The sequence below is a fragment of the Vitis riparia genome, chromosome 2 (assembly GCF_004353265.1).
Source record: "Vitis riparia cultivar Riparia Gloire de Montpellier isolate 1030 chromosome 2, EGFV_Vit.rip_1.0, whole genome shotgun sequence".
Classification (NCBI taxonomy): Eukaryota; Viridiplantae; Streptophyta; class Magnoliopsida; order Vitales; family Vitaceae; genus Vitis; species Vitis riparia.
The window spans coordinates 15,958,313-15,971,573 of NC_048432.1; the positions used below are offsets into that span (position 1 = coordinate 15,958,313).

At 30.2% G+C, this 13,261-nt stretch overlaps 2 protein-coding genes and 1 pseudogene across 2 annotated transcripts in view; 1 reads left to right on the plus strand and 2 right to left on the minus strand.

Moving 5' to 3' along the window:
• The window catches only part of LOC117932063, a 9,329-nt pseudogene extending 7,820 nt beyond the window's left edge, over positions 1-1,509 (minus strand).
• LOC117932021 overlaps positions 1-13,261 on the plus strand; it is a 36,561-nt gene that overhangs the window by 527 nt on the left and 22,773 nt on the right. The window lies entirely within an intron of this gene.
• On the minus strand, positions 11,756-12,220 carry LOC117930711 (thaumatin-like protein). Its single transcript, XM_034851369.1, has one exon. It carries the CDS (start codon positions 12,218-12,220, stop codon positions 11,756-11,758), a length of 465 nt encoding a protein of 154 aa, XP_034707260.1.

The following is a 13,261-nucleotide window of genomic DNA, read 5'->3' on the forward strand; positions in this document are numbered from 1 at the left end:
AAGGAGATGCTTTTGACGAAAAATTTTAAATTTTTTTCTTTTCCTATATATTTCCATGTAAATGGATATAATTGAAAGTGAGTGGGGAAACAATCAATTTCTCCCCAAAGTCCAAACTCTCCATTAACAGCCTCCTACCCATTACGGAAGGTGTCTTCCACCACATGGAAAATTGATTTGGGAGTGAGGTCAGTCAGCAAAGCACTGCTCACAGTCCAACCTTTTTTTTTTTTTTTCCTTGAAACCTCCATTCTAGTGGTCTAAAGACTAAATTAACAATTGGTCTTGCGGACAAAAACCGAGCTTACTTGAAATCCAATTAGACAAAAAGAAAGTTAGAATTATTTTGATAGAATGAGTTTTATTTTTTTCTTTGTTTAAAATTATTGTACAAAAGTGTTTCTCTATTATGTCCTACGTTAATGAGTTTGATATTGATTTTAAAAAATAATTTTAATTTTTTTAATACTTAAAAATTTTCATATTTCAAGTATGAAAAAAATTATAAAAACTTTCTAAAATCACTATTAAATATACTTTTAGAATGTATTTGAGATTAATTTTTGAAAATATTTTTACTTTTTTAAACATTTAAAACTTTTTATCTTTCAAATAAAAAAAAATTAAAAACACTTCACAAAATCACCACAACATCTCTCATAAAAACATCCATTTCTTCTACTAGCTTAGAAATTTTGTTACCTGATCACATGCAGTACACATACATGTGCTCAAATTTATTCCTCTAGGCTTTTGCATCTCAACATGGACTCAAAAGCACCCTAGTAGTTTAGACTAGCGAGTACATGCATACTATAGTTAATAGAGGCTTTATGGGCAGAAGATAACATCATAGTTGGTACCACCAGGGCATGTAAAGGTGCTGGTTTGATCATCCTTAGGGTAGCTGTAAGCATCAGGGCACCTAGTCTTGAAATACCTTGAGTAATCTGTAGGGCCACAGCTCCCGGAATTGCAACAGTACCGATCGGTCTTGAAAACGGTGCATGGGTTATTGCAGCCACCCTGAGCTCGGAGCTGACTGGGGCACTGTCCCACGATGTTGGCCGTGCACCGTATTCCACGGGAGCACCCATTGGAGGTAGGGTTAAAAGCCATAGGCACATTAAACCCATCGACCAAGGATATATCAAAGAAGTCCAGGTTGTTGAACTGGTTAAGTGCGAATTCAGCCAAGGTGTTGGGGGTGCACCATAGGCTGTGCATTGGAGGACGCCACCGCAGTCCCCGGTCTGACAACGCCCACGCCCAGCCCCATCGAAGCTGCAGCCGGTCCGGGCCCAAATACGGGCTCCAGTTGTGCCAGGGTTCACAGTCAAGCTCCAGGACTGACGCGGGTCGAGGCGCCTACCCCCACCCGGCACAGCTGCTGCCCAAACTGTGTAGGAACAACGGTTTTGGATATTGAAAATGGCTGCATGGGCGGAGGTGAAGAAGAGGGTGATGAGAAGGAAGGAGGAAATGGAGAGGCTTTTGAAGAGCCCCATTTTGAGGAAGACGCTCTTTGTAGTGGTGGTGATGGTGGTTTATGTGGAAATGGGTAGAGGTTTATATAGGGTGGGGGTGGCGGAGAAATGTGAAACTGCTTTATTGAATTCCAAGGCTTGGCATCATAGTTGTGCCCTCGTGCTTCACTTCTTTCCATACACGTAAGCAAGTTAGCTATTGGGGCTGTACAGGGCATATGGGCTGTCGTGTCAGGCCCAATGGGCTTAGGAAAGCACCTAGAAGCGCACTGTTTCTAGTTGGATTAATGGATGAAGACCGAACTAATCAACTATTCAAGAATTCCCATCCATTCATTCCACGTACGCAATAATCCGGGAAAAGCGGGAGTTCACTCACAATTTGAAATTATACGTGAAAAGGAACGTTTTATCTCCGTCCATGCAATTTTTCATAGATGGGATAATTATTTTTTAAAATGATTCTGTAAACCCCAAATTTTTTTAAATTATTTATTTATTTATTTATTATTATTATTATTATTATTTTCTTTTCCTTCTTTTTTCTTTTAATTTCCCACATTTTCCTCTCTCCTCTTTCTTTAGCTATTCAAAAATTTTCATCCATTCATTCGACTTACACAATAATTTGGGAAAAGTAGGAGTTTACTCATAATTTGAAATTATACAAGAAAAAGAATGTTTTATCTTCATCCATGCAATTTTTCACAGATGGGATAATTATTTTTTTAAATGATTCTGTAAACACCAAAAATTTTCAAAATTTCTTTATTTATTTATTTATTTTGTTATTTATTATTATTATTATTATTATTATTATTATTATTTTCTTTTAATTTTCCTCATTTTCCTCTCTCCTCTTTCTTCCCATCTTACCCTCTCCAATTAACCGCTTTACCCATTACCTTCTTCTGCACATCTCCCCACAACTTCCTCCAACTTCTTTTTTTTTTTGGGAGAATTGTGTTTTAAGCCCAATTGGGTCCAAAAATTAATATTCGGTCCATATATCATGTATATTTAAGCGCAAAACCTAAACAAAGTATGAAAATTAAGATGAAGAATATTGTCTTTCATTAATTCTTAAAATACCCTTAACCCTTACATAGACACAAATGAGTGTGAATTTCAATTTTTTTTGTGTTTTTTTTCCCTTTTCTATTCCCTATTAAGTATTATTCATTTCTAACTTTTTTTTTTTTCTTTTTCTTCTAATCTATATTTCTATTTTATGTCAAATAAAAAGCAATAATGTTTTTTTGTTTTTTATTTTTAAAGATATTGAATCTTTTTGCTCCTATTATAAGCAATGATAAAAATTTTGGAATTTTTCATCCAAATATTTTTTATCTTTTTGTATTTATCTTTTAGTTTAATTTTCATTTTTTATTTTAAATTTATATTACCCTTTATTTTATATTTTTCTCTTATTTTTAATTATTTTTTATATTTTCTACATTAACCATATTTTAAAAATTTTAAAAATTGACTATCACTTCACTTTATATATATATATATATATATATAACTAAGATATGAAGTTCTAATATTATATTAATAATTTTTCTTATCTAGATAGACTAATGCAAAATATTTTGACTCACAACAAGAATATTGTCAATACAATTTTTTAGTTAAACTTTAGAAATTAAATTTCAAATAAAATATATTATATAAAATTTTATCTAAAAATTATTGAAAGTGGTATTTAATTTTTTTTTTTTATTGACTTTCAAACTTATCTAATTTTTTACTTGAAAGGTAATAAAGCATGTTTACAAAAAAAAAAAAAAATTGGTTTTTCATTTTTTAAATAAATGAGTATAAATATATTAAAAGAATTAAAGATAATCTTAGTAAAAAAACTTGATAAATATTATTACAATTTTAAATATAGATTCATTTGAATAAAATTTCACAACAAAAAAAAAATAGTGGAAAGAAAGAACATTGCTAAAACTACAAAAACAAAATATGCAATTACAAAATTTTGATGATGAAATTTAAAAATAAAATTCGAAACAATTCTTGAGTGAGAGAATTTGAGTGGGGAAAAAATATTTGAGTGGAAAAAAAAGGGGAAAGTTTTTCAAAATCACTTGAAATCCTTAACAAAAAATAGTCTTGTACACCCTTGTACAATTAGTAAATTTGTCTTGTACAGTTAGTGTAATACCCTTGTACAATAACTCAAATTTCATATATCATCTCATGAATATCTGACAATAGGTCGGTTAACCATGTTTGCATTGGTTTGGTTTTAAAAAAGAAGAAAAATTGTTGTATAATTTTGTTTTACAATCATCATAAGTGAGGTACCTTTTCAAATGACCATATACAAGTTAAATAAAATGCATAAGATAAATGTAAGCTTAACCAATGTGTGTAAGGAATGTCATTTATCCTCAGTTAGGGGAAATAAACAAACAAGTTTTTCAAAATTACTTAAAATCGTTCACAAATAATAATCTTGTACACCCTTGTACAATTAGTATATTTGTCATGTACACTTAATGTAAATATCTTGTACAGTGACTCAAATTCTATATATCCCCTGCTCAATGTGTAACCATAGGTAGGTTAACCATGTTTTCATTAGTTTGTTTCAAAAAATAGCGAAAGATGGAAAAACTACATTTTATCTCAAACATCCTTAGTGGGATAAGTATTCGAATTATCATGTAAATAAAGTGCATAAGATGAGTATGTAATAGAGGAATGTGTACCTTAAGAGTGTGCAATCCTTAGATGACAAGATAAAAAAAAAAAAGAATTGTCCAAAATTGATTAAAATCTTTCATAAAGGATAACCTTGTATACTCCTTGTATAGTTAGAACATTTGTCTTGTACAATTAAAACATTTGTCTTGTCCAATTGAATATTTACCTTATGCAGTTAGTATAACACCCTTATACAATGGTGCAAATTTCATCCATATGCATATATTATGTGCCACATATGATGTGTGAACCATGTTTCAAATGGTTTGATTTAAAAAATGATATAAAACGTAAAAACAAAATTTTTCTCTAAACATCATTATTAAGGTAAGTATTTGAATTTTTATATGCGAGTTAAATAAAGTACATGAAATAAAAGAATTTGTGGTAGGAGAACGTATAATCCTTAGATGACAAGAAAAAAAAGTTGTTCAAAATGTACAGTTTTGCACACCCCTTATACAATTAGTGTAATAACTTTGTATAATGGTATAAATTTCATATATATGTATAAATTATATCCACATGAGTGTGTAAATTATGTTCCCAATAGTTTGATATTTAAAATAATTAAAATAAATAAAACGTTATTTTAGTTTATTTTCAATAAAAAATGTAATTAAAAATAAGACAAAGAAATTACTTAAAAACTATTATTTAAGCCAAGTTTATTTATTTATTTCATTTTATTTTTGGAAATAAAGAAAAAAGAATAAAAAATTTATTTAACCATAAGAAATATGAATATAAGATCAGTTAGAAAATACCAAATTTATTTATTTATTTCATTTTATTTTTGGAATTAAAGAAAAAAAATAAAAAATTTATTTAACCATAAAAAATATTGATATAAGATATGTTAAAAAACAGAAATAATCCCAAATTTATTTACTTATTTCATTTTATTTATTTAAATTAAAAAGTAATTTATTTTAATAGATTAAAATGTGCACAATTGATTTATTACTTTGTTAATTATGGATATATTAAAATTTTCTATAGGACAAAAAATAAATAAAGAAAATAAAATTAAAAAGAGTAATAAATATATATAATTTAGTTATTTAATTATATTTTCATGTAAAAGATAGTCCCACAAAAAACACATAATTGATCAATTTCTTTGTTTAATTGTAAACATACTATATTTTTTTATTTTATTATTAAAATAACTAATGGAAAAAAATAAAAATGGATAATCAATGAATGTAATTTAATTCTTTTTATTATTTTCATATAAAAAATAGTACTAAACAAGGTTTTCAATTTTTATTTTTAAAAATAGTTTTCATTTTTTAATTAAATGTTTTTTCAAAAAGAAAATATAAAAAATATAAATCATATTACCACTTGTTTAGAAAGTATTTTTTAAAATAGTTTTTGAACATAATTTTTCTTAATTTATAATTTAAAATAGAAAATAATGTTGATTTTCAATTATTTATAATAAAAAATTAAAAACAATGAAAAATCCAAATTGTTAAAATAAAATTATTATGGTTGCATGAATAGTGGTGCAATAAAGACAAAAAAAAACTTATGTCAAAGGTCATTGGGTATTTCAGTCCATCACTATTTTATATCCTTAAAAGGTAATATATAGAAATTTGAAGAATATATTGGTATTTTAACATCTTATATCATTTCCATCAATTATGAAAGTTATATGGACCAAATGTTAATTTTTGGGCCCAAAACACAATTCTCCATTTTTTTTATTATAATTTTGCTTTTTTTGCTCTTCCACTTCCTTCTCCTTCCGCATACTACTGCTACCACACCCCACTTGCTCAGATTGCATCTCCAGCCACACGGCCACTCACGACGAACACCCACATGACCCCATTTTTTTTCTTTTACTCTTCCATCTTCTTTCCCTTTCCTACTTCAACGACATTTCCAATACACACCACACAACACCCACACCATCATCTCCCCTTCCGTCATTTTTCTTTATTTTCCTTTTATTTTATTTTTTTTTTATTTTTTTATTTTTTATTTTTCTTTTCTTTCTCTCCACCCAAACCCACTACACCACTCTATTTGTCAGCTGATTATCAACCGCTTGCTGACAATGCCACCTCCACACACTGCCATTCCCAATATTCCTTCCATGGTCTCAAAAAAAAAGAAAAACGATGTAAGTTTATTTTGTTTTATTTTCTTATTATTATTATTATTATTATTATTATTATTATTATTATTATTATTCTTACTTTGATTTTAATAATAATAGTTTGTGAAAGTTGGGTTGGTGATTTAATTTGGAATTTTGGTTCATTTGTTGATGAATTAATATGAAATTTGTGTTTAGTTAATTAATATGGAATTTGGATTAATTTGTTGTTGGTCAATTAATATAAAATTTGGGCTCATTTGTGGTTAATAAAATTTGTTGGATGGATTTGTGGTTGATATGGATTTTAATTTGGCATAAGACAATTGTGATATATTCTGGATGTGGGTTTTCATATTAAATTGAGCTTGATTTTGGTTATGAATTTGAATTTGTGTATTAAATTAGGTTTGGATGATGGGAAATTAAGTTTAGACCTAATGAAATTTGTTTTAGTTTATCAAATTTTAAGTTTGGTTGATTGTGTTTATATTTTGGTTATTAATTTGAAAATTTTGGACCAAGGCTTATAACATGTGAAATATTTGTATTGGGTTATATTTACTAATTCAGACTCATTTTTAATTAATGAAATTTACTGGACTAATTTGAACTTTGAATTTGAGGTTGAATATTTATTTTGAATTTTGCAAATTTCTAGATATTTACATTTGGACTATTTTTGTTTTTCCATGGGTTCATTTTGCAATTCTGTTGGCTGAATACAAATTTATGACATGTGACGCATAGAATTTCATGGAATAAAGTGAGAATAAAAAAACTATAGGAAGACATTGAGCTTATTATAAGCTTATTTGGGTATACATTTTATTTTCCACTACTATTTGGTTTTATTTTTAGTGGTTTTTGTAAATATTTGTTTGTATATATTTACTTGTTATATATAGAATTGAACATTGAACAAACAAGAAATTTTGTTTAAATAAGAGAGACAATTCAATAAATATGTTTTAATAAAATAATAGTTTTAAAATATTCTTCTTAATAAAAGAAAGTTTTTTGTTAATAAAAATTCAGAAAAATGCTTTTAGAAAAATAAAATAAAAATTGTTTTTAATAGAATTTGAAAAAATTGTTTTTAATAGAATAATAATTGTTCAAAAAATTATTATTATTTTAAATAAAATTGTCCCAAAGGTTAATTTTTAATAAAATTGATCAAAAAAATATTTTTTTCGATAAATTCTCTCTATTTAAGTATAATGGAATTAAAAGTAATTTTTGTAGATAAAAGCCTTAAATAATTTTTTTTAATAAGAATGGAATTTGTAAATTGAAGTTGTAGAAATCTTTTTTTTTTTTTAAGAAAATTGGATTGAAAATATTTTTGTAAATAAAATTTGTAAAAAAAAAATCAAAATTAAATAGATATCAAATTAAAATACATTTGTAAATAAAATTGTAAAAAATCATTTTTTAAAAGTAAAAATCATTTTTTTATTGTCAAATTGAATTTTTTTTACTAAATTCCTTTAATAACAATGAGTGTAAATAACTTTTTTTTTAATTGAATACAAATTATATTAAATTAAATCATTTATTGAAAATAAATTGAATTTTTTTTGTAAATAAATAAATTGAAATCATTAATTCAAAATCGTTTTTAATAAAATCCTTTGAAATTTCTTGAAAATTAATTTTTTTAATATTTTTTTAGTTCAATAAATCATTTTGCATAATTCTCTTATTATTTATTTTATCTATTCTTATAATTTGATTTTTTTTTATCATAATTTGTATATACTCATTTGTGCGATTCTTTTTCTTAGTATCCACGACTAATTAATTAATTATTACAATTCCCTTAATTCGTTTAGTATAAGCTGTAGGTATACGAGTTTGGAGGGATTCTATGGCTCACCATCGTACATTCTCAATAGGTAACTTGACTCCTGTATTTAGACTCGATTTTTTACAGATATGGTTTTTCCAAATAAGGAGTCACATAGAGTTTTCTTTCTTATTTTGTTTTCCCTTTAAAAAATAAAACAAAAATAAGTAGCGACTTCAAGTTTTTTTCTAAAAAGTAAAATTTTCACCAAATAAAAAACGAGTCTCGTCGTTCGAGTGGGGATGCACGTGAAAAATGCAGGTCCACAAAATGGCGACTCCACTGGGTATGTTTAGAGAGTCAAACTTGAACTCGAGTTGAAGGAAATATGGTGTTTGATTGGTTGATCAGTGGATACCCCCCTCTATGTGTCTTTGTATGATTGGGTGTTGATTACACGTTGAGAGTTTCAATATGTTTATCCATGATGCATGTTTGGTTATTATTGTTCATTGGAGATGTTCACATGTTGATTATATCGATTAATTCTCTTATCTACCTTTCATAGTGACTCTTTTTGTTGTATGATTATCTTGCTTTCCTTGACATGCATATTCTCATATTTGTATATCTCATTCATCTTGACATGATTGATTATCTTTGTTGTATAACATCTTGTTTGTCTCAACATATTGTCTATTATGTTAAATACCTATCTTGTTTATCATATCCATGCCTAGTTTGTGTATAGATATGAGAGATATATTTATTATTTGCATGATTGTTTGGTGCATAATTGTTCTTCTTCTATGTGATGCATGTATTGCTTGTCTGTGTGGGACACACATCTATCCTCTTACCTCTAACTCCCTAGTTTCGGTTGACCTTGTTTTTCTTGATCTCATATTTGATACAAGACTTGTTACTTTGTTTGCTCTTCGACCGAGCTAGTGATTCAGAGTAGAGTTTAATGATGATCTATATCTATGTTTGGGAGTATTCTGAAGAAAGTCAACACATTGATACTAATTGGAGTCCAATCTTTGAAGACTTGTATAGCGTAGAAAGTCAACACATTGATACTAATTGGAGTCCAATCTTTGAAGACTTGTATAGCGTAGAGCTAGATTTTCAGGATCTTTGTGTGACCGATGTGTTTTCTTTTCGCTAAGTTTGATAGGATTTTTGGGTTCACCCACACCATTCATTATGCATCTTAGATTACCACTGAGTATTGAGAGATGTGACAACCTTCACCATTAAGAAATCCTCTAGGATGAGAGATAGTGGACGTGTGGAGGTGATGACCACATTGCATGTAAGCGCCTCCGTCTCTTTGGAGGTGTGCAGGAGGTTGCATAACATGGAAAGATACGATTGCTTTTGCTGAGGATCCTTTAAAGTCCACCATTTTTTCTTTTTAGAGCCGCTTTGTGATTTGATTAGGATTTCTTACTTACACGTGAGTGCATTTGAGAGCCTTTGAGGCTGCTTTAGTCACAGCATGGATCCAATACTCCATCTTTGGGTCTTCAGTTGAGAGTGTTTAAAGATTAGTGCAAGTTTGAGAATCAGTTGGACCACTCTTTGTTGTATAGTGTTGGTTTCTTCTTATTACTTGTTGAGTCTAGCACGTTTTCCCTTAGGGCTTTAGACATATTTTCTTTCTTGAGTTAGCATTCTTTTGGTTGATTGTCACTGTGCTTGACATTTTGGGGTATGCTCATTGATCATGCTCACCCTTTTACATTCTTCACTTATCATGGGCTTGATACTTCATTTTGGTTAATTCGCTTAATTCTATTTTCAACTCGATATTTTCATTACAGAAATGTGAAAAACATGTTTTCACATTCACATCCTTTTTGAAAGATCTGCCTTGATCACTTTATCATTTTTATTTATAGAGCTTAGGTTGAAAGTGAATTAAGGATACTTTGTTATAGATGGGGTATGCTCATTGATCATGCTCACCCTTTTACATTCTTCACTTTAACATTTGTTTTTGTTAATGCACATTACATATACAAAATGCATTATATAAAGGTCACAAACTATTATTATACCTCGTTAATAGCTTTTGCTTGTCTATCTAAATCTGGCTCTAATCTCTTAGTAACCTCCTTTAATCCAACTTTAATTTTCGGATGGTTGGAGAAATGCTTTGAATATTGGAACATTGGATTTAAAAAATATGCTACCATATGTAAAATAATGATCAGTTTATAATAATTTGTACTTGAAAAAAATAATAAAAAATATATAAAGAATTTTTTATTACTTACAGCATGCAAATGTCTGTGCAATTGACCTTCCCACCTTCTATCAATGATTTCCCAATACTTTTCCCATTGCTTGACCGATGCCTTGATAGCCAATTTAGCTCTATCCATTGCTTCATATATGATTGATAGTGTGGGCTTTTTATCTTGATCAACCAATTTCAATACTTTGACGAGAGGTTCTATGATGGTTTGAACTTTCCCTACCTTCTTCCAAAATCGATCAGTTAAGATAAGGTTGGATACCTTATCTCTTAGACTTTTTTTGCTCCTATCTTTATTGAATTCACGCCACTCATTTGTTGTGCACATTCTCTTCAAATCAACCTCATAACGTATAAGACTCTCAAGTGAAATGAATTCAGTGGCAAAACGGGTTATTCTTGACCTTAATAGATTTCTATTCTTGGTGAACACTTTCATCAAATTCACTACTTTCAAGCTATTATAAATAAATCCTGTGATCATCTTAGCTTGATCTAATGTCTCCTTAATCTGCTTCATGCTTCCAATATCTTTAAGCATTAAATCAATATAGTGGGCTGCACAAGGAAACCAAAACAAATGTTTCCACTTCTTCATCAACAACATATCGGCTGCTTTAAAACTTGTCTCATTATCAGTGACTACTTGAACAACATTTTCCTCCCCAACCTCCTCTACAATTTTATCCATAAGGGAAAATATGTAATTTGTTGTCTTAAGTATATTGGTAGTGTCAACTGAAGAATGGTATATCATACTTCTATCACAATAAATCATGAAATTGATGATAGGTTTTCTAGTCTTAGAACTCTAACCATCACACATGATTGTGCACCCATATATAGGTCATTTAGCCTTCAATGTTGTTATGTATACCTCAAGCTCTTGCACCTCCTCTTCCAAATATGTATTTCCAATTTGGTATCCCATGGGACCCTTGATGTCTGGACCTGCTTCTGCTATGGTGTCAGTCATTGATTAATAGTAAGGCCCACTGTCAGCTGCATTAAAGGGTATTGCATTAAAGAGAAAGAATTTAGAAATAGTTTTACCCACTTTCTTCACACATTCAGTAGAAAACAAGTTTTTTATTGATTTCTGCTTTGATAGGAACATGTAGGGATCAATTCCTTTTGGAGGTATGCTAGCTCCTTCTCTTACACTGAAGCTATGTGTTAGTTCGCGCTTAATCCTAGCATTAGAAGGTTGTGAGGAACTACCACCCTTCTGATACTCTTGTCCACCTTCTTCAAAAATTCGACGACTTTCTTTCATTGCTTGTTTCATTTGTCTTCTTTTAAAATCAGCCATAGCAACTTCCTCAATTTCATCATTAGAATTACCCTCATACCATATGATTTAAATAATAGATTTATGGGCAGAAAATAACTTCATAATTGGTCCCGGCAGGGCATGTAAAGGTGCTTATCTGATCGTCCTTAGGGGGCCTATAAGCATCAGGGCACCTATCCTTGACAAACTTGGAGTAACTTGTAGCACTACAGCTCCCAAAAGTGCAACAATATTTATCAGTCTTGAAAATGGTGCATGGGTTGTTGCAACCACCAGCGGCCTTTAACTTAGCGGGGCACTGTCCTACAATGTCAGCGGTGCAACTGATGCCATGGGTGCACCCTTTGGAAGTAGGATTAAAGGCCATAGGCACATTAAATCCATCAACCAAAGATATATCAAAGAAGTCCAAGTTGAGGTATTGGTTAAGTGCGAATTCGGCTAAGGTGTTAGGGGGTGTACCATAGGCCTTGCATTGGAGGAGGCCACCACAATCCCACAAAATGGTGCCTATAAAAGCTATCCTCAATGAGGGCAAAGCCATCACCTTGATTGTGGGCTCAAGACTCAGCCCACAAAATGGTTGGATGGGTGTGGGCCTTGTCATAATAAGATAGGGCCAGCATCTGAAGACATTTTATTCAGTGTAACTCTTCCATTCTTCCAAAATGAGGAGGTTAATTTGAACTGTTCGGTTCGTTTAGAACCGTCTAGTTTCACCGGGTCATCGATCCGACCGCTGGTTCAGGCAATTTGTGACTGGTCCAATAGTTAAATGGTTCAATAGAGTGAATCGGATCGGAAATGTGATCGGTCGACGATTGAACCGGTTGGATCAACTGGTCCGATCCGATCCGATATTTAAAATATTGGTGTGAATGTGGAAAAACCGTGTGCATAAAGCCTCGTAAAAATTCCAAATGATGGCATCATCTTTGTGGTTGACTTCGTTGTGGCTCGTAGGCATGAAAGAAAGAGTCAATGCGGGGTGGCCTATTTTTCCTCAAACCTTATCATCAAAAGCCAATATTTTTTTTTTTTAAATGAAAAAGGTTTGTTTTTAGAAAATAAATAATTTTATTTAAAATATTTTGCAGAGACGAGGCCCCACGTCATTATCATTTTTATTTTTATTTTTTATAATTTCAGAAATCTGCCTAACTTTTATGTAAATTCATAAATACCGAATGCTGAATGAGAAAAACGTCGGTGGATGTTGTTGGAAAATTTATTTCAAATTTCAATGAGACAGCCTGTTGAATTATTCCAATATGATTGGCCACTTCAATTATTCTGAGACTGGGACTATTTCCGATAATATCATCATTTATCGTTTAAAATACTGAGAAGCAACCCAGTCCAGAGGAGAAAATCCAAAGTTTACTTTCCACTTAAAAGACACGTGACTGGGCCCAATGTCATGGAAAGCCCATAAATGTTGGGTTTTAGATGGATTCGTGATCCATGTGGTCCACTACGAAGTATCTTTCAAAACTTATCAACTGAAGCTGACATTTTTTCTGAAACAAGACAATAAATAAACTTGTAAGCAAATACATTGGCGCAAATTTAAATAAACATATAT